This window comes from Diabrotica virgifera, chromosome 5, assembly GCF_917563875.1.
Source record: "Diabrotica virgifera virgifera chromosome 5, PGI_DIABVI_V3a".
In the NCBI taxonomy this organism is placed as follows: domain Eukaryota; kingdom Metazoa; phylum Arthropoda; class Insecta; order Coleoptera; family Chrysomelidae; genus Diabrotica; species Diabrotica virgifera.
In genome coordinates this window covers 251,612,702-251,639,380 of record NC_065447.1, presented here as the reverse complement: position 1 = coordinate 251,639,380, position 26,679 = coordinate 251,612,702, and the positions used below count along the sequence as shown (strand labels likewise).

The following is a 26,679-nucleotide window of genomic DNA, read 5'->3' as shown; positions in this document are numbered from 1 at the left end:
TTATCAAATACCAAAAGTCATTCCTTTTATAAGAGGTTCAGTTGTGTAAGTAATATACTGAATTCGCTCTAGAGAGATTCGAGATTCACTTTGAAACATTCGGAATAGGAAACATACAACACAAAAATTCCTACCTCACAATATTAACTGCTAAAATCAACTTAATCTTTCATTAAAAAAGAAGAATTATTAGAAATAGTGGGAGTGTCTACTAATTTCATAAAATTTTAGAAAAAGAGTTTATTTCTACAAAATATTTTTTTTGTACAATAAATAATTTTTTCATTTGTTATCAATACATTATAATGGTGTAAATAAATAATTATTGATTGGCGTAAGGTTTATGTTATTTTTATGTCTGTTTGCTATTAATAATATTGGCTATGAGCAGGTGCGTTGGTTGTGTAGTAATTTCCAATCACTTCTGACAACTGAACTTCCCAAAAAATAAATTACTAACGTCAGTGTCAAAGTGAATCTCGATAGAGCGAATTCAGTATATAAGCGGTAGTTACAAGGAACTCCGAAAAGATGCTACAACTACTTAAATTTTACCTATCTATGTCTTATTTTGGCCATTTATAGACTTATCCTTTCTTCTATTGCTTCCACGAGTATCTATAGCTTTAATCAGCAATATGGTTCCTGCAAATTGCTGTCGATTGTCATTGTATTTCATCTGCTTGTTCGACACCGCACCGGTCATACTCCTGCAAAATGCTATTTCTTCTTCTGAAGGTCGTACTAAAACCAGTTGGTTTTGATCTTCAATTAAATTCGGCAGATCTGTTCTATAGAAGCTCTCGGCGAACACCTGATGGACTTCTTACTTGGCCCTGTACTAAGAACTCGTGTATCAAAGCGACATCGAACCTTCTCATATGGCAGCAAAGGTAAGATCTGTGAAAGCTGTTGGATCTTGATTAGGGATGGAACTTATTTGGAGCAGAGATAGAGTCTGTGACCGGGGTCGCATCTATGCTTTATATTTTTATTTGTGGACTAAAAAGAGATATTTATTTTTGGATCCTCTTTTGGATCATCTTTTTTTTTCGTATCATGTTTTTCCCACGACTTACGAAGAATTGGTTCCATCAGAGTTTCCAACACTCTTTCCTCGCTGGGATTGTGGCAGTCGCCGCTGCAGAAAACCTACCTACCGTATGATGAGTCAATTATGGTAGCTCTATCTGGTGATTTACCGATTTGGCATGGTGCACTGTAACAATGTTGTAGCACACATATGTGTAACACACAAAAATGTGTAACACTAAACACGATGGTCAGTGTTTGAGGTACACTATGTGGGGGTGGTTATTTGGTTCATTCTTACTAGTACTATTGACTGCATCTTCTTCTTCTTCTACGGCACTACAGCCCAAATTGAGCCTTGGCCTCCTTTATTTTTTGCCTCCACCCTTGTTTGTCTGTGGCTGCTCTTCTCCATACACGGACCACTAAAAGGGTTTATGCGTCGCTGTTTACTGTGTCTTCCCATCGCTTTCTTGGCTTTCCAACCGGTCTCTTTCCCTGCATTCTAGCATTCAGTGCTCTTTTTGGTAGCTTATCCTCTCCCATTCTTATCTCGTGTCCGACCACTTGCAATTTTTGTATTCTAATCAAGTCTGACAGGGGTGTTTCCTGATAAAGTTGATAAAGCTCGTTGTTGTATCGACTTCAGAAGATTCCGTTTTCCCTTACAGGTCCTAGTATTCTCCTCAGTACGTTCCTTTCGAATGTGTCGAGTTTGTTTTTTTATGTTTCTTTCAGGACCCATGCGTCACTGCCATAACATGCTATTGGTCGAATTAAGGTTTTATAGATTTTCATCTTTGTATTTGGGTGTACACTTTTAGACCGAAATAAATGGGAACGGGCAAAATAAGCTCTGTTTGCCTGCGTTATTCTCTTCCATATTTCTCCATATTCTGATCCGTCGGCATATATTTTTACTCCCAGGTATATAAACTTTCCAACCGTTTCAATGTCATCTTCATGTATAATGTTTTGTGGGACTATATTTCTTCTCGTCTGTATCATTATTTTTGTTTTTTCTGTGCTAATTTCCAGACAAAGCCTTTTTGTTTGCGTTTTTAACTCTGCGTATGTTTTCTGTGCTCCTGTTGATGTTCTACTCATAATATTAATATCATCGGCATAAGCGGCCAGTTGAACCGTTCGGTTGGTCAGTAGGTTTCGTCGTCCAGTTAGCATTTGCCTAACCGCATACTCCAGTGCCAGGTTAAACAATGTTGGGGCCAGCCCATCTCCCTGTTTTAGTCCCTGCGAAATTTTGAAAAAGTCTGTCCGGTGGTTTTGTATTCGTACACATCCATTGTGGCGTTAATGAGTCTAATTAGCTTGTGTGGTGTTGTCAATTCAGCCAATATATAGTATAGTTTGCTCCTTTTGACTGAGTCGTATGCCTGTTTAAAGTTGTGAACGTCAATGTCGTGTTTCCATGATTTGTTCAAGATCTGCTTAACTGTAAATATTTGATCCAGTGTCGATCTTCCCCGTCGGAAGCCCGTCTGATACTCTCCAATAATATTTTCTACTAGTGGTTGAAGCCGCTGGTTTATAATATACGTGAGGAATTTATATGCTTTACATAGTAGAGAAATTCCACGATAGTTTTTGGACTGGCGTATGTCTCCTTTTTTATAGATCGGACATACTTTTCTTCCAGTCGTCGTATTTTCTCTTGTCATATTTTGATGAGCGCGTGGATGTGACTTGTTAGGGGGTCGCCTATTAACTGCTATTCACTGCATACTATCACCAAACAATCCTACTACCAAAGATACTTTTTATCTCCAAATAAGACTTAAACATTGCCTGTACCGGCAAAAAGCCTGTACAGTCATACTATGGTTGATATTTTCAATTAAAGTAAACGTGAAATAATATTTGTAAGAATATGGTTAGACTATTCCTTCTTGTGTAATTCTGGAGTCTTAGAGATTTCCAAATTTTTTATTGGTAGTAAAGTGATTAATATTATGTTTATTTTTTAGCTTCGGGCCTTCAACTCTTCATAGCCAAAGACGGTACAGCAGCGCTAGGCAATCACGAAGTCAAATCGCAGATGTCTACGGGCGTACAAGGATTTAAACAAGTAGTCATGGACAACAGGTAGCCAAAGTAACGACCTTCCCCATTACTCGTGTACTATTGCTACTATAATAAATAATATTGTTGTTGGTTTCAACGTTCGTCGTTGAATTTGTATAATCAATCCATGTTGATATTATTGTTGATATATAAAAACATACTGTAGCATATGTTTATATGCGTAGATAGTAAGAAACGGCGTTATTTTGGCATCGGATATCGTAATTGTGTACTCGTAGTACGAGAAAACTGCAATATATAAAAACGTTATGGTAAATGGGAAATCGGCATGGAAAGTATCACTAACATTGATTTGACTTTTCGATTTTCCTTTGAACATCTAGTGATTCTCTTACTTTTCCTCAGATACGCTTTTATCAATCAGAAAACTTTTCATAAGTTCTTCAGAACTTCAAATGTAAGGCACAAATATTATTCAAAAATAAGGCACATGCATAATGCATACATGAAATGATTTTGTAATACATTGATCCCATATTAAAATTGTTGAAGTCGATCCCAATGAAATTAAACCTTTTTGTCTCTCAGTATCGTGAGCTACAGACGGATTTCTCAACATCATCTTTATGACTTTGCCATTAGCTGAGATAATGTCATCTACAGGAGGCTCCACGAAGTTGTTGCATTTTCGGTACCGTAGAAATTTGACTTCGTAGTCTCTCTTATCATCTTTCATCTTATAATTAACTAGTTTTGATGGGAAATAAGCCAACATTTTACTAAAAAATGATTTTATTAACGTTTCGACGTCCAAATCGAATGCCGTTGTCAAAATACAAAAAATTTTAATGAATTAAACAAAAATGGTGTAGCTTAGGAAAAAATTCTTCTAATAATTTATTTAGGGCCAGTATTTCAATAGCTACTTAAGCTTTTGCTTAGCTAAGCCTATGTCAAAAGTTAAGGAGAAGCTTAAGCTGGGTGCCGTATTTCCATCACTTCCTTAACTAAACTGATGCTCAACTGTAAAGTTAATTGGTTTGGTACCTCTGAATACGTCAAAATGCCAGAACTAACTGTTCTGAGGTAAAAACCACTACTGTTGACATTTAATTTTATCTTGTCATCTGTATCAATGTCATTACTTCACTTAATTTTGTGTGCATGGTATAGTCTGTTCGCTAAACTCAGACGCAACTTTCTAGATGTTTTAGTCGGTAATTTTGCCAATTTTAGTAAAATTGGCAAAAAATAATTACTAAATAGTTAATAATCACTAAATAGTTAGTAATTTTGCCAATTTTTGCAAAATTGGCAAAAAACAAAAAAAATATCGACTAAAATATCTAGCCAGTTGCGTCTGAGTTTAGCGAACCGACTATACGTGTGCATGTGTTGTTAGTTTATTGTCTATATTTTATCTGGTTATATTTTTATTGTTGTTGCATAAGCAATAGATCGTCTTTGTAATTTTGTTTATTGCATATATAGGAAATGTCAAATTGGAATGTAAGTTTATTTTTGTAAAATAAATATACCTACCAAGCATGGTAGAAATAAATAATTTTTATGTGCCTACACCTTCCAAAAGTAGTAAGAATTCTATTAATCGTTATTACCATTAATAAGTTAATAGATTATTAGATTATTAAATAATTAATAATAATCTAATTAAATAATTAGATTATTATTTAATAATCTAATAATAACGTTACTACTCAAAAGTTGGTTTTCAAAATTACTCTATAATTGATAATCTATAGAAATAACCTCAAAAAACAGAAAACAAATTTTAAGCAAAGGCTTAAACCAACTCCCGCGTGAGCTTAAAATTATTTGGTTTAAGCATAGGCTTAAGCCTCAAATTGAAGTGGAAATACAGGCATCTAAGCTTAAGCAAAGGCTTAAAGTAAGCTTTGGCTTAAGTGAGGTTCCAAATACCGGCCCTAAATCTGACTCATTTATATCGGCAATTCCGACATATATTATGATATTGCCAATATTTATGATTTGCGTTCCTGGGACGACTTTACTGAAAGATAGTTCATCCGATTACATGAAATCAACCCCAGCTCAAGAATATCCGTCACAAAAAAATCATAACATGTGATCTGTCTTTAAAAAGACAACCACATGCAACGGTGACAGTAAAATTCTTGCGTTAGAGATTCCATAGTAAATCGCGAGGGAAAACCAGTAAAAAACCTCGTGATACTATCCCGACATTGTAAGTATTAGGTCTTCCTTTAGTTTACTCTCAAAACTAATACCAAATTCTGACCTTAATATGTACATATGTTATTTTAAATTATAAATAATGTTAATAATACATAGATATATAAATAATATAATCAGAATATCGTATGGCATTTTTGCCGGGGAGATCCTTTCGGATAATTCCAGCGCCAATTACATCTTTAACGATGTTTCAATTAACTAGTGTCGATGTACACTAGCCCAGGGGGACCGACGGCTTAACGTACTCTCCGAGGTACGGTGAGACGGCTCGTGTCATTATTGGAAATGAAAATGGTTTGTCTTTGGCAGGGCTCGAACCCACGTGCACTGGCGTATGAGGCCAGCGATTATGCCGTTACTCCACGGCCGCTCACATAGATATATAAATAATACTTAAATATACAATATGTAATAACTCAATATGTTATTGACTTACTAATCGTGGTATTTTCTTTCTATTGACTTCCTCTTTTATTGTGGGTAACCACATCCTACCCATACTAAAAGAGGAAGTCAATAAAAAGAAAATACCACGATTAGTAAGTGAATAACATATCGAGTTAGTACATATTTTATATTTTAGTATTATTTATATATCTGTGTATTATTAATATTATTTATAATTTAAAATAACATATCGTGGGCGTACTGGGAAAATCCACTAACTCACAAAAGTAAAGTTTTGAGAAAAACGCATTTAAACATTATAATACCTTTTGGCTTACCTCTTAAAAATCGGGTACTCTGGCTGTTCAAGTTTTGGTACCTGGTTATGATTTTGAAGGATGTTAACCACAGGTAGTGTGCACATAATATGTACATAAAAATATTTGGAAAAACATTATTTTATTCATAAAAACTTAGAAAAAGATGGAGTTAGTTGATTTTCTTTGTCATTGAATGTACCGATTTAAGCACGGTAGATGACGAATTTGGAGATATACGGTTTTTTCCTGTTAACATATTGATGTTTGTGGATTTAATGGTATTAAAATGTCAAAATTGAAAAAAATGGAGTTAGTGGATTTTCCCAGTACGCCCACGATATGTACATATTAAGGTCAGAATTTGGTATTAGTTTTGAGAGTAAACTAAAGTAAGACCTAATACTTACGATGTCGGGATAGTATCACGAGGTTTTTTCCTGGTTTTCTCTCGTGATTTACTATGGAATCTCTAACGCGAGAATTTTACTGTCACCGTTGCATGTGGTTGTCTTTTTAAAGACAGATCACATGCCATGTTACGATCTTTTTGTGACGGATATTCTTGAGTTGGGGTTGATTTCATGTAATCGAATGAACTATCTTTCAGTAAAGTCGTCCCAGGAACGCAACTCATAAATAGTGGCAATATCATTTTAAAGTCTTTTACTTTAAAATGCATAATATATGTCGGAATTGCCGATATAAATGAGTCAGATTAAATAATTAGAAGAATTTTTTCCTAAGCAACAACATTTTTAAATGTTGAATGGGTTGCATGTGAGAGTTCATTTTAAATGAACAACTTCTTTTACTTCAACAACAATTTTGTTTAATTCATTAATATTTTTTGTATTTTGACAATCCGATTTGGACGTCGAAATAATTCATATTCTTTTCTTAAATTCTTTTTAAAATTTGCAGTTAATGTTGATAAATACTCAATATTAAGAAACTACATTACATATTTGTAGGTTTCTGTAGTTAGACGATTATGATGTTCGTTCTGAAAATGTTAGTGGTATAATTCTTGCCGGAGTTTATGATACCTTTGATAAATTTAAATATTTTTCTTTCATCGTAAACATAAATATTTGATAGTTTTATTTATTGACTACATCAAAATGTCGTAAGATTAAAAAAAAATCTTATCTTAGAACCAATTCTAGACTAGAAATGTCGAAATAACGTCTACAATTAGCATGAGAGTATTATTTATTGAGATTGTACATTATATAGAAATTTAAGCATACAGATTGGAGTGTATACAATTTTTTACTGCGTTGTATAGTTATTGAAAAAATCGAGTTGTTTCTTATCGATATCAATAAATTTAGTTGTTATTAATATCGGTTTTTGTAATGACAATATTGCAAAATAAAGTGTTAATACAAATACATCACAATGTCACATTAGTTGTGAGAGAAATAAAGAAAAAATAATAATTATAAGTCTACTTTGTTTTAATGTTTGTTATATAGGGTGTCCCCGAAAATAGTGCGTTCCTTAAAGGTATAGGTAGAAGGCACCATGTAGAGCAAAAAAGTCTTATAACATTTTTTTCTAAATGCAACCCTTTGGCTAAAAAACCAAAATACATTTTGGTATGCAAATTGAAATCTGACAACTATGTATACAAAAATCTAAACATAGCAGGTCTTATGGTTAGCAGGTCTATTTAATAGAATTATGGAAATTGGACAAATGCCAGACGAATGGAGAAGCAGTATATTAGTACCTGTCTACAAAAACAAGGGAGACATTCTACAGGGCTATAAAACTACTTAGTCACACCATGAAAATATGGGAGAGAGTAATTCATAGACGGATACGTGAAGAGACCGAAATATCAAGAATCAATTTGGCTTTATGCAGGGCAGATCAACAACAGATGCAATTTTCATTGTAGGGCAACTGATGGAAAAATACAGGAATAAAGACACCAACGCTCATATGGTATTCATTGATCTTAAGAAAGCATGTGATAGAGTTCCTCGAGAGATTCTGTGGTGGGCACTCAATAAGAAAGGAGTCCCTGGCGAATATGTAAAGATTGTGAGAGATATGTATGAGGAAGTAACGACTAGTGTTAGGACATGTGTGGGAGAGACTGATAAATTTCAGGTGAAAGTAGAATTGCACCAACGCTCGGTGCTTAGTCCTTATTTATTCTCATTATCTTCTCTTCTTATGTAAAGATTGTGAGAGATATGTATGAGGAAGTAACGACTAGTGTTAGGACATGTGTGGGAGAGACTGATAAATTTCAGGTGAAAGTAGAATTGCACCAACGCTCGGTGCTTAGTCCTTATTTATTCTCATTAGTTTTGGACCAGATAACAGCGAAACTACAGGGAAGCATTCCATGGTGCCTAATGTATGCTGATGATGTAGTGTTAATAGGAAATAGTGAAAGAGACTTGGAACAAAAACTGGAACAGTGGAGACAAGCTCTGGCGGAGAAAGGTTTAAAACTTAGTAGAATAAAAACAGAGTATTTGGAATGTTCATTTAAAGATGGAGTTACTACAAATAAAATGGAATCTTTGGATGGTGAAATAATTGTGAAAAGTAATAGTTTTAAGTACCTAGGATCGGTATTACAGAGTAATGAAGAAATAGATGAATATGCATGCAGTAGAATTAGGGCTGGATGGATGAAGTGGAAAGAGGCGAGTGGTGTGTTGTGTGACAAAAAAATTCCAATGAAGCTGAAGGGAAAATTCTATAAAACAGCCATAAGACCGGCTATGATGCACGGAACTGAATGTTGGGCAGTGAAAAAGAAAGAGGAACAACGAATGCATGTGGCGGAAATGAGAATGCTTAGATGGATGAGTGGAGTGGCAAAAAAGGATAAAATTAAAAATGAGTATATTAGGGGAAGTCTAGGTGTGGCACCAATTGATGCCAAAATGAGAGAGCATTGATTGAGATGGTTTGGTCATGTTCAACGTCGAGACGCTAATCACCCAATACGAAGAATAGCTGAAGTGCAGATTCCTGGAAGGAGTAGGAGAGGAAGACCAAAGAAGACCTGGGGGGAGACGATAAGGCAGGACATGTTGGTAAATGGAATTAACATTGATTTGACCCAAGATACAATTGTGTGGAGAAATGCAATTAGGGAAGCTGACCCCGCATAGGGATAAAGCAAAGCGCTTCCTTAGAGGTCGAACTAAAGATTAACATGAACAAGACAAATAATGACTGATCTGGTGCTAAATCGTAATGCTGTTAATTATGGAAGGGGTATTGAGTAGACTGCATTATATAACTACTAAGAAATTAAATTCGGTTGGACAGAGATAACCAGACATGTGAGCTCCCATGTCGCATTGAATTAGCCTGGGCAGCGTTTGGTAAATCGGACGTATCCGTATGCCACAAATATCATACCTGGGCAGCAATGATGAAAGGTATCCCTTTTTTCCCTTGCTCACCTCTCTTCATCTGCTCTGTTCCTTTTTTTTCTCCCACTCTTTCCCAATCTCTACATCCCGTACTATACATACTACGTACATCCCATATCAAGATATAATGATCCGACGATAGGTTGTTGTTAGTCAAATTTGAGTAGGGCTTTAGGCATTTTTTAAGCTTCTGGTTGGGAGAAACAACAAGCTCAGAAGTTTCTGCCCTAGTTTGCAGGTGGCTTATGAATTTTCACTTACTTCTTACTTTTTTGTTCGTTGTTCCCTCTCCCCTTTTCCGCTCTCTTCGTTAGCCCAAAATTGCTCTTCCTCCTGTAGTTTTGTTGTAAATTACCTTATTCCCTTAAATTTTTCACACTGTCTAAATCAGATTTTCTTCATATGTCTTGATATTGTCGTTACAAGAACCAGAATGAAGCGAGCTAAAGATTGCAGATTCATATGTTACACGTTGCCAATTTTTGTGATATACTGTTACTAGCGGGAACTTACATCACACAAATTTTATGGTTTTGTTCATAGGTACAGTTTTTTACGATAAGAATGAAATTACGTCATTGTAGTAACTTTTAAATGTCCAACCATACAGCAAACTCCCTGTGCATAGATTCTGATAATTACCGTTCTTGAATCGTTACGCGCAAGCGCAATAACGAATAATTTTGCGCAGTAGCACATTTTTAGTTACTGCGCATACTCGTGACCATTCAAGAACGGTTTTTTGACGGGTTGGAACAAACCTATAATAAGTGACTTTTAATGAATTATCAGTTTGCAAAATATTGAAGTATTGCCAGTGCATTTCTCGCGGCCTTTTGTTATTGTGTTTGTGTGAATTGGAGGTTAGGTCGTGTTGGGTAGTATACCTATTTACTTTATCGTTTCAATTTTTCGGCAAATTAAACTAAAAAAGTTCTTTTGAAAACTAATAAAGATTCCTTTATACATTTTCAAAAATGCCTAGGTCTTTAGGAAATTGTGCCCAGAAAATTGTTTTTAAAAGAAGAAAAGGAAAAGTTAGATAATGTGTGTTTAAGAAGAATCGGAAATGGAAAAATATTTTGACAACGACGCACTTGACCATTGTGTGACGTCATTTCATTCTTATCGAAAAAAACTGTATATTGATTTTCCTAAAGTTTGAGAACTCTCAGGGCATTAAAGGTAGACAATAATGAAAAATATATAAAAACTTATACTAGAATCAGTCAAAATAGTTAAGAGGTTTGCAGTAAAATATTGAGAGTTTCCAAACAAAATTGTGAAATCATAATCAAAATTTTGTAGCTTAATCTAAATGCCCGATGTTCATAGTTGCCTCGATATTTATTTCATTTTTCTTGGAACTATGGTAATACAACAATATGTAAATAATGAACATTATATATTTACAAGACATATTCGTTTATTTATTAACAACTCCTCTTGTCCTTATTGCGATGTGTGTCTTATACAGTATGATGCAAAAGTATCTAATAAAGTCACCATTTCAGAAACAGACGACGTTTAAAAAATCTTGAAACACGTCATTTTTAATTTTTGAATGGACAACAATTGAGTGGGTTAGAAGTAGAAGGGTTTATGTGTACTTTTCTAAAAATATGCTTGACGTACAGATTCTCATACTTAAATTGCTATATGCTATATATCATAATCGACGATTTTTTTAAAATACAAACCGAGCTCACTGTACACCTCATTTGAAAGGCCTTCTAATCGGCTTGGCCACTGGGATTCATAGTGGAATGATCAAAAGTAGAATAAATGTAATTAGGCAAGCCGGTTGGCTTGCTATCACATAGGTATAAAGAGAATGATAATGACATTCTTGTTCTTGTTTTTTGTATAAACATGACTCTGTTTTTTTCAATGTGCCTCCAATAATTGTCGGTTCATCGTTTTCGTGGTCTTCCCACTGGTCGGCTTCCTATTGGGGAACCGTCTCTCGCCGTTCTTATTACTCTATTTGTTGTAATTCGGCTTATGTGGTCATATCATTCTACTCTTCTGTTTGTTACCCAGTTAGGTAACCTGTTCATTGTTAGGTTTACATCATTCAAAACAACAAACACATTGAGATCTATTCTATCTAAAACTAAACCCAACAATGAACAAGAAAGAACAAAGAATTGTATTTATAAAATAACTTGTGAATGCGAACAATTTTATTTAGGTGAAACATCTAGACCATTAAACGTTAGAATAAGTGAACATCAGCCTTATATTAAAAATAGAGAATTTGACAGATCTCAAATATGTCAACACGCATGGGATAATGAACATAGAGTTCAGTGGAGAGATTCAAGTATAGTCCTGAAAGAAACAGATAGTAAAAAGAGAAAAATCAAAGAAGCTGCTCTAATTATGCTAAATGAAACCAATTGTGTCGCAAATTCCTCGGTAGAATGCAGTAGGATGTGGTTACCCATACTGAAAGAGGAAGTCAATAGAAAGAAAATACCACGATTAGTTAGTCAATAACATATCGAGTTAGTACATATTTTATATTTTAGTATTACATACAGTGGCGGCGCCTGGTGTAAAATATTGGGGGTGCACACATAATATTAAGATATAAAAAGACCTATTTCCGTAGGTTAAATTTTTTGAGTGTCGTCAAATTGTAAAAATTAAAGGACCTTATTAAAAATTACAATAAATATCGTATTTTATTGACTTAAAATTATAATTTAGTGTTTAAATGTTACAAGCAAGTTTTGAAACGAAAGTCAGTCGCCTTTTTTTTAGATAAATTATTCACAACCAAATTCATTAAAATTTGGAATTTCTTGAATCTTTTTTTTTTTTAATGAAAACATTGCGAGTGAAGTTAATCGATCCTGGCCATAGCTATTCTAAGGAAAGTTTTGATACGTTTCAATACAGAGACATCGTTCTGTTTCTGCAGTTGTCACTGGCATCGTAACAAGTAATTGAAGAATTCAAATTATTTCAGAAAAATCATCTTGTAAATTATTTTTAATCAAAAATTTAGTTAAGTGGACTGCGCGATAGTTAAAATCGTATCTTCTATTTTATTCATTATGCTTCCTCTTCTCCAAATATGTGCTTTAAATGTGCACAATTTGTAAGTTTTTACACAAATCTCCATTTTAAATAATAATTTTTAATCCCGACCTTCGCACTTTGGTACATTCTTAATTAACAAATTTGGTTTCGGCATTTTTAATTTTTCTTCTAAATATAATGAAGAAAATTTAATTGATTTTAAATATTCCACGCTAACATTTATATCCACAAATCCTTCCATTCTTAATATTGTTCCGAAATTCGAACTTCACGAAAGCAAAATTTAAAGGTACGTGTTGCCGTGCACGTTAAATACACATAAGATCACATCGGATCACATCCAACTTGTGTTCTTGTGGCCATCTAAACTTGAGGGCTATAGCGGGGCGGGTGGTGAGTTGTATTTTGCCGTATGAAAAGTCATTGGGATAGGAACCACCGTAAAGAGCGGTGAACGAGGGGTTCTGTCTAAGGCCTCGCATCCGTGAAGTTTCTCCTTTGAAATAGAATAAAAATAATTAAATGTTTTATTGATCTGACTCTATTGATCCCATATAGTTTTTATTGATCTGACAAAGGCATACGATAGTGACCACTTTCAATGCTCTGGATAGCAATGGAAAAGCAAGGAATAAGCAAAAAAATATACAAGCATTACAACAGCTTTACAAAAATATGACGGTAAACATTAAAACTGGAAACAAATTAACGAGAGAAATTCCTATTAGTAAGGGCCTAAAGCAAGGCTGCTGCATAGCACCTACACTCTTTAAAATATATTTAAATGAGGCACTCTCACTGTGGAGAAGAAAGTGCTGCAATATGGGCATCCCAATCGATGACGATAGATTGTACACAATACACTTCGCTGACGACCAAGCCATTCTAGCTGAGGACGAGAGTGATATAGACTATATGCTCAGAAAACTGGAAGAGGAGTACACTAAGTGGGGCCTTACAATTAATATACAAAAAACAGAGTACTTAGTTGTAGGAGAAACACCAGAACGCCTACAAATTGAAATGGGAACTATAAATCCAACAGAAGTCTTCAAATACTTAGGAGTCCAAATATCTTCAAAAGCAGGGAGTAACGACGAAATACATTTCAGGATTGGCCAAGCAAGATCAGCCACCAGACAGCTACACGGACTATTGTGGAGTAATAGAATAACAAAAGAAAATAAAAGAAGAATGTATAAAACAATAATAGAAAGTATTGGGTTGTACGGCGCTGAACTCTGGGAAATCAACCAAAGAAACAAGTCAAAAATCAAGGCGATGGAAATGAACTATTGGAGACGATGTTGCCGACTCACTAGACTTGATAGGGTGAGAAACGAAGATATTAGGAGACAAATGGAAATCGATCTAGATATAATAGACACAATCGAAGCCAAAAGACTTAACTGGTATGGACACCTTCAGAGAATGCCTGAAAATAGATGGCCGAAAAAAATAGAAAAATGGACTCCACCCACAAGAAGAAAACGAGGTAGACCAAGACGATCCTGGAGAGAAGATGTCGAAGATGCAATGACCGCCAGAGACTTAAAAACTGAAGATTGCTTCGACAGAAATCGCTTTAAATTAGGATGCGAGAAGACTCGCTTATTATATATATAATTAAATGTTACCTATTAGATACTTATAAACTCCTTGGATCTGTTATTTCGAATTTCAATTACTGTATAGTTGAGATTAAAATGTTATTGATACAATGATAAATTTTGCATATATGAATGTTGGTGTGAACATAATTTTGGGGGTTCACGTGCACATGTACACTTATGGAGAAACCGCCACTGATTACATATATATCTTATATGTATTATTAATATGATTTATAATTTAAACAACACATATATATGAAGGGTAAGGGAAAACAAACGATGTCTATTTTATAAGAATTATTCAGGTAATCAACTTATTGTGTTGACAATATCCGGTCCCAAACATGTGCTAAATTGTATGGGAATAATACCAACGGTGTCCAAATAACAAAGCATTACAAAATACCCATACTGGTTAAAAACAAACGTTGTCCGCGCGGTACTGGTAAACAACCGACGTAGTCCAACTAGTTGCCTAGCAACGACAGTTAACAGGGCGTGACAATCTTCCATGTTTGGTTCTTTTCGCGGCAGTTTATGTCAAGATAAGTTCGAGTTAAGAGTATTTGTGTGACGATCTGTTAAAAAAACCAAGAAACGAAAGAAAATTGGTCGAACTGCTGATGTAATGAAAAAGTTAAGATTGCAGTCTCACGAGTTAGGAGATGATTGTAAATGTAAAAGACTGAAGTGTTTTGAAAACACTACGGCTTAAGAGAGGCAAAACATACTTAACGCATTCAATTAACTAGGATCAATTGATGCTCAAAACTGTTATTTAGCTGGCTTGATTGCTGTATTGTCAGTTGTAAGACGAAGGTCAAGACAAATCGATGGAGAACAACATCATGATGCTACCTACCGCTACAGAGTACGAGTGAAGAGAGAAAACATAATAGAAGAAATGTCTGTCTTCAGTAGTGCCTTTACTGCAATGCATTGTATTACTAGATCTAAGTTGGTCCATATTCAAGCATCACTGAAAACTTCCGGAATTGCTCTGTCCAGTGGTGTCATGGCAAAATTAGCAGTGCGGGAACGCAGTGCCGGAACGCACTGCTAATTTTTGTTTACAAAACCCAAATTCTCTATTATTTTTTTCTTTTCTTAACCAGTGCGGGAACGGCGTTCCCACGCGTTCCCACACCATGACACCACTGGCTCTGTCGACAAAAGAGGAAAGCATTCTTCGAAACATCGTCAGTTAACTTCAGATTTGAGTACCCAGATTCAGCAACATATTGCTTTATTTTGGGGCAGATTGAGTCATTATAACATTCACGACTCAAAGTGTATTTAAGTGAAGAGTTGAATATTATGAAAATGTTCCAAATGTTTAAAGAAAAGTATCCTACTGCATCTGTTTCATATGACACCTACCGAAATATTTTCAATAATAAGTTCAACATTTCATTTGGATACCCAAGGGCAGATACCTGTAGTAAGTGTGATGAGTTTAATGAAAAAATCAAGACTTTTCATTCTGTTGACGATGCAGCACAGATAAAAGCTCTATCTACTGAAAATAAATTGCACAAAACTCGTGCCCAAGTTTTCTATGATAGAAAACGAGCTGCCCGAATAAAAGCTAGGAGAACTTTTGAATATGAATCAATCGTCATGCACTACGAGAAAAATATTTCGCTACCCAACATCAGCACTATCGATGTTTATTATAGGAGACAACTTTCTATGTTTTCTTTTAACATTCACGTGCCGTCTTCAGGAAAATCCTGTTTTTTACATATCCTGAATATGTGTCAATGAAAGGATCCGACGAGGTATCATCGTTACTCTTCTTTTTTATTTTTAATGAACTACCAACAGAAGTCCGTCATCTTCACATTTTCTGCGACTCAGTTGGCAGACAAAATAATAAAAAGAATGTGTGTGTACTTTGTACGCACGTAAGAAGTTATACTTCTATTATATGATTTAAACGAAATTAATATACTTTTTATTTATATTTTGTTTAAATATTAAACTAATTTATACTTACTACTTCTCAAACATTTTTATTAGAACAGTGCCAAAAATTAAAATAATAAAAGAATAAAACACACACAAACACATTAAACAAGCCACAAATGATGTTTGAACATTAATTGTCGAAAATTTTTTTAACTAAATACGTATTTTCTGAAAATACAATTATATAATAAATATACTTACAATCATAAAATGTATTAAAAAAAACAAAAAAGAAAGTTTCTATTGGGACTCGAACCAGCGCTGATAAGAGCGGTTGGTACTGGAATTTACTTGCCTTCTCCGCTTAGCCACGGACACTATGTGTCATTATTTACGAAGATCGACTAACTAAACGGATTAAACTTGTGATATTTTGATATTTTGAAAATTGATCAAATTATTTTAATTTTGAATTGAAATGATTTAGAATTGAAAAAATACAACAAAACATAGAGTAAAAAAACAATATATTAGGTGAATATTGATAGAAATTTTGATGGTAATCAAATTATATAAATAAAAGTATTACATACTATGTATTTTGGCAGATCAAATAGGTAGGTTTATACCCATGATACATTAACAATTATTACGTACCTGTTGCTTTTAAAAACTATTTAAAAGTCACTACAATATTATAAACTTTTTTGTTTCTGTCCTCACAACAATAAAACTAATATATTATACATTTGTTTACCTTTACCTTTACCTCCAAACCACAGCTGCCATATCGGATAATTTTTGACATGTCATTTGAACATCCAATCAGAACAAAGTTATAATGCGCATGCGCCGGGCTGATAGGTTTTAACATATAAAAAAATCACCCTCTATCGCCGGTAAAGAAGTATAACTTCAAAAATTTCACTGTTGTTCGGCTACTTCATTACATTGTCCATGATATAAAGCGTCTAGATACTATTCAAGTCACATTACACATCAGAGGACATTCGTATCTAGAATGTGATAAAAACATGGGCTTGATAAATTTGAAAACTAGGATGGAACTACCCGTAGATTGGATAAATGTGTTAAAAGATGCAAGAGAAAAGCCGGAATCGTTCAATGTTATACACGTGGACCAGACATTAACGAAACAGTGAACTACTTTTCTGCAAGAAAAATTTATTCGATTTGGGCGTCGAAACGTTAATAAAATTATTTTTTTCAATTTAATTGTGTCTTATTTCCCATCTAAATAGTCAGTTATGAATGTTCTCCACCTTTCATCTCTGGCGTATATCTGTACTTCTAGCTCTGTTCCATAGTGTCTTACGGATCGATTTTTCGAAGGGTTTTCGAAGCAATCTTTTTGTCCTCTATGTGTCAGTTCGTCTTTCTGCCGAGTATGTCATTATTGGTCTGATGACTGTTTTGTAAATTCTGCCGTTCATTTCTTTCTCTTTCTTTCTTCTTCTTGTAGATCATCTTCACTTTGAGATATTAGTATTGCATCGTCTGCATAGCAGATTAGTTTTAAGATGTTTTTGTCCCATTTGGTACCCATTTTTAGTTCTTACTTTTTTATTATTTCATCCGTGATCAGGTTGAACAATAAAGGACTTAGGGAATACCCCTGTCATCCCATTGCCAGCTTCAATTAATGATATTATTTTTTATAATTAGAAAAACATTCAGATAATGGATTAAAACTAAGAAAAAATGTTTATATTTATTTCTCTACAATTTTCAACATCTTTATATAGTATTATGCGCCCTCAGTTTCTTACAAATACAACTTTACAATAAATTAGATCGTGTAAACAGAGTCAAATCATTAGCTTATAATATTAAAATAGTTACCGCATTTTTAATCAAGTATATATCCTAAAGTTGCTGATGTATATATTGTTTTATGGGTTTTGCGACTTACTTTAAAAAAATATGAAGATTACAAATAAAAAATATACTACCAAAACAATAAATACTTCAGTCGAATTGATGCAGGCATTAGAGAAGAAAAGAAAATGTATATGGCTACGATTTTTTGCAAGAAAATTTAAACAGATTAAGTATGTACAAGGGAGATTCAAATAATTCAGATCAGGTCATTAGGCAAGATATTTTAATACATAGTAGTTTAGAGTACATTGATATCAAGAGCACAGTGAGAACATAAATAATTGTTGTAGAAAGATCTTGTGTTGTGGATCTTACAATGTTCTATCACTAACATTTTTGTCAGAATGTTGGGTAATATGAACATATAATAAATGGGAAGACAAAGGAGCTAAAACAAGAAAATATGGTCTCTTTATTGAGAAAGAAAAAACTATTTCCTCTATTTAAAATGGTACATTCCAAGATAGTTTGGTGTTCAAGACTTACGTAGGATTGTGTAGTTTGAGGCTATAATTGCTAGTTTCCTTCCTGTTCGCCAGATTTGACATTTTAGGTGACGTTTATTTTCCAAATATTTAGAATTATAGCAGTTGAATTTAGTTGATAGCAGTAAATATTTTGAAAACCGCCCAAAAGACATGTCATGAACACAGTCGGTTACAGCTGCTAGACCGACACTGAGTAATGCAGCGAGGCGAAAATGGTAGGATGAGAGAAGGGGAGAGTTGATGTGTAAGGCGGTGTTGTCAGATTTCGAACATTACGAATGACTATTATAGTAGCATACATCTCTTTATGTGCAGTCCTGAAATATATCTTACAAAAATCCACTTATATATACTTTCTTTTCTCTTTTTAGCCACGTTACATCTAATTTGCCTCGATGGAGTGCAATACTGTCATTAATTAAAAAAAAGTCTTTTACCAAAAATATGTGCATTTCAGCTAACATTCACACCTCCTATTGAGGCAACAATCACTATCTCTAATCACCACATATTTGATAAATTCTGTAACAAAAATAACTTTCTTAGCTGATATTTGTTTATCACCAAATGGAAAATCGATATCGCTTTCTAGCTAACGCTTTATAATATAAAATTTTTAAATTAATTTCTTCAGAATATAGCTTATAAAGTATCGAAATTGTTCTTGTTTTTTCGAAGCCACTGCTCTACTTGGTGGTAGTTCTTCTGCATCCATTCTACGTTGCCTCGGACTGTTTCTATCGTTGAAGCGATTGCCTCTGATGCCGAGCTGCTGTTGCTGTGGATACTATCCCGGAATCTTATTAACTGAAACCAAAACAATTATTAAGCTGGTTTAATAAAATATAAACAGTAGAGTAAATATGGGGAAGAACTTAGAGTCTAGAGGTACTAACCACCATCAAATCTTGAAAGTTGAATTACTTTTACACATTATGCGAAATGAATCCAGATATGCCCTCCTACAAGCCATCCTGTAAGGAAAAATATTTGGAAAGCGAGGTCCGGGAAGAAGATCCTGGTTAAAGAATCTCAGAACCTGGTTCAATACAACATCTGTGCAGCTTTTCCGTGTTGCTGCGGATAAAATAAAGATTACCATGATGATCGCCAACATTCGTCACGGATAGGCACATCAAGTAGAAGAGTAAATATAAATACAGTGGAACCTCGATAAATCAGATTAATCGGGACCGGGGCCGATCCGGGTTATCGAAAATACGGGTTAGCCGGAGAGTATGGTAAAAATTAAGAAAATACGGTATACTTACTGATAAACTTCATTATAATTGCAAAAACATGAAATACATGTGCACAGTACATCTAAATTACGTACAGTTGTATACAGTATTGTTTATTTCTTGGTAAAAAACTCAGTCAAAGTGAAAAAATGTTTGGTTTGGCTGATGAAAATCGGAATTTTTTAAATAGTCTTTTAGTCTTTTTTAAAAAATGCTAAGACAGTTTGAAATAAGTAAAGGAATACTACAGATGCCTGTTGTTTCCGATAATCCGAGACAATGAACGTCGCCGTGTGCCATTAGTCATTTTTACTATCGTATAGTTCAAATTACATACATTTTTATTGTTGAAATGTTTGTCTGATGAAAATCGGTCCGATTTAGCCGGACTTCCGAGTTATCGGGGGCCGACTTATCGGGGTTCCACTGTAACAGTATTTAACAAGTATACGTAATTTCTTCATAAGCCAATGGTCCACAGAGCAGATGGAGAAATCGAAATCCTGATAATATGAAGAGCAAATAACCAACTTGAAAATTCTGGAATACCATAGTATTGAAAGACACTCAGTGTAAGAAAATAAAACGTTGAAAAGTCACCCAGTATCAATGGTGATGCCATACATGCTGAAAATATTAGTTTTTTGAATAGGTACCTCAATGAAACTTGCTCAGCCTTATGCTATTCCATCTTGCTATGGATGAAGTCATAAAGACCATCAATAAAGGAAGAAGATACAGAATAGAGAACAAACAGCGAAATTAAAGATAGCTTTCAGAGATTAGTTGACAGATTGTATTTAATACAAGGGCTAAATAATTGATTTACACAAGAATACACTATCTAGCTATCATTAGCTTATGCCCAGGTTGCCTTAATAAAATTATATACAGTAATCCCTCTTCAACCGCGAGGGTTACGTTCCGAAGAGAAAGGTGCGGTTGGTGAAACCGTGGTTGGCGAGGGATCCGCGATCCAAAGAAGAATGTGACATATATAGGTAATCCCAATATTCCCAATATTGAATACGTATATATTAGTATGTACAGCTGGTTCCAAAAAAAAACTGATACGACTCTTAAAGCGTATTTTGTAGAAAATTGAGCAGTGTACTTTCTTCTTCTTCTTTTTGTTTTTGGTCTCGGTGCAAGGCAATTACCAGCACGATTTATAGGCGATCTTGATGTAGTCTCCATATCACAATCGCTGACTATGTTCTTGTAAAAAGCTTTTGATAGGGTGTGATATAATGAATATGAGTTTAATTATATTTAATTTATTATATTTTGAAGGATAAATACTTATTATCTACATACTGTCACTGAAAAATTTTAAAATTTGTCAGATAACTTCAACCTCAAAAAATGGCTGTTTGTTTATTTATTTTATTATTTGTCTGTCATAATAAATATAATATAATGTCAGACCCATCATACACTCCTCAAAATGATCAAATCTTACTAAGAGTCCTATCAGTTTTTTTAGGAACCAGCTGTACATAGAAAGAAATATGATTAAATTGCATATCTGTGAAATAGTATTATCATATCAACAAAAATAAAGACGCTGAGATCAGCGTCTACATTCGCCGGTATTTTAAACCTTCAGAATATAAACTAATTGCCGTAGTCTTACTACTAAGAACAAGCGCCAGTGGCGTATCATGAGTGATTTAACGCGACTGGTCAAATTATAAAAAATATATAAAAATAATAAAATATTCTCATTAAAGATTTAACAGATATCGCAACCGCGGATAAGTGAAACCGCGGTTGATGAGTCCGCGGATAATGAGGGATTACTGTATAGCGTAACCCACACATTAACTGTGAGATGAAATTAAGAATGTGTAAGGCGAGAATAAGACCAATAATGACGTACTCATCAGAACCAAAATCAGACACAGTAAAACACAAAAAGTGCTGGAAAGAGCAGAAATAAAAATAGAAGAATTACAGGAAATATACTGAGATACTTGATAGACGGATATGTGAAGAGACCGAAATATCCGAGAATCAATTTGGCTTTATGCAGGGCAGATCAACAACAGATGCAATTTTCATTATAAGGCAGTTGATAGAAAAATACAGGAGTAAAGAAACAAACGCTCATATGGTATTCATTGATCTTGAGAAAGCATATGATAGAGTTCCTCGAGAGATTCTGTGGTGGGCACTCAATAAGAAAGGAGTCCCTGGTGAATATTTAAAAATTGTGAGGGGTATGTATGAGGGAGTAACGACTAGTGTTAGGACAGGTGTGGGAGAGACTGATAAATTTCATCTGAAAGTAGGATTGCACCAAGGCTCGGTGCTTAGTCCGTATTTATTCTCATTAGTTTTGAACCAGATAACAGCGAAACTACAGGGTAACATTCCATGGTGCTTAATGTATGCTGATGATGTCGTGTTAGTAGGAAATAGTGAAAGAGACTTAGAACAAAAACTGTCAAGGAAAAGGTTTAAAACTTAGTAGAGCAAAGACAGAGTATTTGGAATGCTTATTTAAAGATGGAGTTACTACAAATAAAATGGTATCTTTGGATGGTGAACTGATTGTAAAAAGCAATAGTTTTAAGTACCTGGGATCGGTATTACAGAGTAAAGGAGATGCATGCAGTAGAATTAGGGCTGGATGGATGAAGTGAAAGGAAGCGATTGGTGTGCTGTGTGACAGGAAAATTCCAATGAAGTTGAAGGGAAAATTCTATAAAACAGCCATAAGGCCGAAGGCCGGCTATGATGTACGGAACTGAATGTTGGGCAGTGAAAAAGAAAGAGAAACAACGAATGCATGTGGCGGAAATGAGAATGCTTAGATGGATGAGTGGAATGGCAAAAAAGGATAAAATTAAATGTGTGGCACCAATTGATACCAAAATGAGAGAGCATAGGTTGAGATGGTTTGGTAATGTTCAACGTCGAGACGTTAATCACCCAATACGAAGAATTGCTGAAGTGCAGTTTCCTGGAAGGAGTAGGAGAGGAACACCAAAGAAGATGTGGGGGGAGACGATTAGGCAGGACATGTTGGTAAAGGGGATTAATATTGATATGACCCAAGATAGAATTGTGTGGAGAAATGCAATTAGGGAAGCCGACCCCACATAGGGATAAGGCAAAGAGAATGATGATGACACTGAAATACCGAATAGAGTCACGACATTAGAAAAAAAAATGTAATTTACAGGGTATGTAATATTTAATTTACAGTGGACACTACGAGTAAACATACAAAATGAATCAGTGGAATGGCAGACAAAAGTGTCGTTAAAATAGCAAGGGACAAATCACCAAGTAGTAGAAGAAGTATCGACCGACAGAATAATATGGAGTGACAATCTTCCATAGAGTCAATATCTATATATCAATCCGTCAATAAACAAGCAAAATTGTTTACATTAAGGAAGAGAAAAAAGAACATATCTTTTTATTTCTAAAAAAAAGTTGATCTCGTAGGGCATTCCTTAGACTACTTGTAGTAGTGCTGCAGAGAAATTAAGGTTTTTATGTGTTATTTATTTCGACAACTGAAAAAATATAATTTTAACTAACTTACCTCTGACAACTGGAATTCAGTGTTCATTTGTGGTCCAAGAGCTTTGACCATCTTCGCAATGACGTTGAAACCATCACCATGACTGAAAATGGGTAAAATATTAATAAAAATTACTATTACACAGGTAAAGTATGTTTATGATGCCAACTCATCACGTTCTTATTTAATCCAAAACTGCTGCACTACTATTAACAAACGTAGGTTTTTTTTTATTGTTATTAACTCTTTTATTTAAGAAATTTTATATGATACAGTCATGACACCTTTTGCATTTTTGTCTATATGCAGGGCACTACCTTACTTCCTAGCCGTTTTCTTGCTATATAGACTCCAAAAGTTTTTTTAAAACTTTTGAAGAAGTAAATTCGGCATGATTCTCTCCAAGTAACTCAGCCTGCATGGAATGTGTTGTTCACTGCTCTATATCTCGAATACTGGCTCTAACGATTTTTGCAGCTGCTATAAAATAATCAACAGGTAGTAAGGCCCAGACCCTTACCCTAATATCTCGTCTTATCTACAGCTAAATCAAACTTTTATATTTGAAAAACTTACTGTTTGAGTAACGCCACCCAGTTAGTTCTCAAGAAATCAAACGCTATCTGCGTGCCAAACTTGTTGTTAGCCACCGATTGAAAAACTCGATCTGCATCTTGAATGCGAATACTGGGATCATTCAGGATTTTATCAACGTATCTGTAAATAAAATATTTTAATCTTTTAAAGCCGTCAGTGTTAGTGAACAGAAAGAAGTGTTAGTAAAGTGTACTTGTGTTGTAGATAAAAGCGTATAGTACAGTAGACGGTTGAACAGAGGAATCTACAAAAGAAAATAGAAAAGTTGATTAGTTTCTGTAAGTATCAGTACAAAACGTGCATCTACTAGGATTCTACAGGAAAGTAGTTAAGTTGATACTCCTTAAGCCTTATAAATAAATATTGTATGAAACTTCAGCTTGTACCTGGAGAGCAGCCATGTGTGTCTTGTACATCCCAAAGCGTCCAGCAAAGTGCTTTTCTCTGTTGGAGATGTGATTTCTATATATTTCTTGTAGGCAAAATCCCATTCTATCTGTCCTCCTTCCCTTAGGGCTGTGCAATAGACGATTTGCTGGAGATTTGGTTCAACCCTAAACAAAAAATAAGAAAAAATATTTTAGTTCTATAAAATATAGACAGAGACTAAACTTATATGACAGATACAATAATGTTTATGATCTAGAAGGTGAAATGCGTACGTAGAATCCGTTTTTCTATTATTGAAAGCCCTTTTGTGTTCTGCTATACGTTTGTCAAAGGTTCTGCCAGTTTGACCGATGTAAGTTTTTTGACACTCACCACATGTTAATTTGTATATACCACACTGTAATTGCTTTTTCTTTTGGCCCTTATTGTTCTTAATGTATTTGATTAAGTCCATTAAATATAATAAAGTTTGTATTTTTATACTTTACCTCTTTGCTCCCACCATCCATTGTCTGAACTGGATTTTGGAGAGATGTGCACATCTTGTCTCACTACTTCTACACGACCAGTTGAGTACTGTTGTACGGATTCTTCTTGTTCTATAGTCGTCGAAAGGATCTTCTAATGCCACCTTTTTGTACGATTCTTTGAAAATAGTTTGATGGAAACTCTAGAAATAAGCGAGAAATATTGTATCAATAAATATTACGTAAAATATTAATATATTAGGTTTGTTCCAACACAACGAGAACCGTAATCTAACGATCATGTTATTATAAAATAATACGTTCCATGCGTTCTGTGTTTGTATTTCGTGCGTTACATGGGTTATTTTCTTTAATGCGCAGGACGGTGATCGTTATATGGACGGTTTCCCGTTGTGCTGGAACAAACCTGTTGATGTTCATTTTTATTCTAGTTGTGGTTTCTTTTTGAATTAAAAATCATGCCAAAGATATGAGGAAGTATGAAAATCCTAAAAGATGTGTAATGTTTTCAATATTTGTCAGACTTTATATATTACTCAACAATACACTAACTGGAAATACTTATTAACCAACAAAAACCCAAAGGTTGAGAATGCCACAATCAACAGACAATATTTTCTGTATACAGTAAAGAACATTTCTGTCGAATCAAATAGAACTTCAGACTAAATCGTTCTTCTTCTTCTTGTAGTTCCTTCTCCTATCGGAGGTTGGCTATCATCACAGTACAGCTATCCGTACCTTAATGGCGGCTGCTCTGAAAAGATTTACTGAGCTGCAACTATACCACTCTCTTAGGTTTCTCTGCCAGGAAATTCTTCGTCTTCCTATGGATCTCTTACCCTTAATTTTACGCTGCATTATGAGCCTTAATATCTCATATTTTGTACCTCTGGTAATGTGCCCTAAATATTTCAGCTTTGTTGTTTTAATGTTCTTTGTGACCTCGCAATCCTTTTGTAGCCTTCTTAACACTTTTGCATTTGTAACTCGTTGGATCCATGGTATTTTCAAAATCCTTCTATAGCACCACATCTCAAATGCTTCCAACTTATTTATATGATCCACTTTAGTCTCAATCGTTACTCCATCGTATTGACGCATTCTTGAAATAATTTCAGTGCTTCAAATGGTATATAGCCTAAACAGTTTTTTAAATTTTAATCATGTTAAAACGGACATTTGCCAATGCTACCTTTTTTAGGCTTTTCATTTGACCTTTCTTGTATTTTTTTGTCCATTACTAAAATCAAATCTGAGACAATAGTTTGCTATACTTTCTTATCTCTTCCTTATTTCTAACATATTTTGTACTGATACCAATAATTACACAATTAGTAATGGACAAAATTTTTACGTTTTTACGAAAATTACTTGCAAAACTATGTAACTATGTAACTATATAACTCCTTTTTCTAAAACTAACATCAATCACTCACAAAAAGCAGCTAATAGAAAAAGCCGACATTTATAGCAGGCTGTATTTTTTTGTAACACATACGCCTGATATTAAAGGGAATAGTGAATTGTACAAATTTTGACAAAAATTGGTCGCGCTATTTCCAAAAATAAGCTACCAGAGCTCTGTAGCTCTTGAAACTTTCACATGTATCAAAAACGCCGTAGAAAACATCGAACTTTTTATTGGATAGATATGGTAGATTACGAGAAGGCATTTGACTCCATAGAAATTTGGATAATGCTTAATGCCTTAAGCAACAATAGAGTTGATTGAGTTTAGTTTAAAAGTCATCAAGTATACATATGACAATACAATATCCCAAATAAAAGCTGAGGGGAAAACAGAGAAGGTAAAACTACAGACAGAGGTTAGACAAGGATATTCTATCTCACTCAAACTATTTACTTTAGCTCTAGAAGATATGTTCCGAACTGTTCCGAATATGTTTGGAATTGGCTAATAAAGGAGTAACTATAGACGACGAAACCCTGAACCATCTGAGATTTGCCGATGATGTTGCGCTAATATCAAAAGACAGAGAAAAGTGGCAGGAAATGCTATTAGACCT

At 34.4% G+C, this 26,679-nt stretch overlaps 3 protein-coding genes across 8 annotated transcripts in view; 2 read left to right on the top strand and 1 right to left on the bottom strand.

Annotated features, from left to right (window-relative positions):
- LOC126884831 (protein FAM102A) overlaps positions 1–10,849 on the top strand; it is a 287,385-nt gene extending 276,536 nt beyond the window's left edge. For all 4 annotated transcript variants that reach the window (XM_050651099.1, XM_050651098.1, XM_050651097.1 and 1 more), the window contains one exon: positions 3,018–10,849. In XM_050651099.1, the coding sequence (XP_050507056.1) occupies positions 3,018–3,139 (122 nt within the window). In that variant the 3' untranslated portion in view covers positions 3,140–10,849. The remainder of the gene's footprint in view (positions 1–3,017) is intronic.
- The window catches only part of LOC126884837 (uncharacterized), a 332,062-nt gene extending 321,115 nt beyond the window's left edge, over positions 1–10,947 (top strand). The window contains exon 2 of the mRNA XM_050651114.1: positions 5,537–10,947. Within this exon, the coding sequence (XP_050507071.1) occupies positions 8,228–8,947 (720 nt within the window). The 5' untranslated portion in view covers positions 5,537–8,227 and the 3' untranslated portion in view covers positions 8,948–10,947. The remainder of the gene's footprint in view (positions 1–5,536) is intronic.
- Positions 10,948–17,725: 6,778 nt separating this feature from the next.
- Positions 17,726–26,679, bottom strand: part of LOC126884830 (aminopeptidase N-like) — a 174,358-nt gene continuing 165,404 nt past the window's right edge. For all 3 annotated transcript variants that reach the window (XM_050651092.1, XM_050651091.1, XM_050651094.1), the window contains 5 exons: positions 24,650–24,831; positions 24,158–24,325; positions 23,751–23,891; positions 23,196–23,277; positions 17,726–19,202 (listed from right to left, as the gene is read on the bottom strand). In XM_050651092.1, coding sequence (XP_050507049.1) covers positions 19,038–19,202; positions 23,196–23,277; positions 23,751–23,891; positions 24,158–24,325; positions 24,650–24,831 — 738 coding nt within the window. In that variant the 3' untranslated portion in view covers positions 17,726–19,037. The remainder of the gene's footprint in view (positions 19,203–23,195; positions 23,278–23,750; positions 23,892–24,157; positions 24,326–24,649; positions 24,832–26,679) is intronic.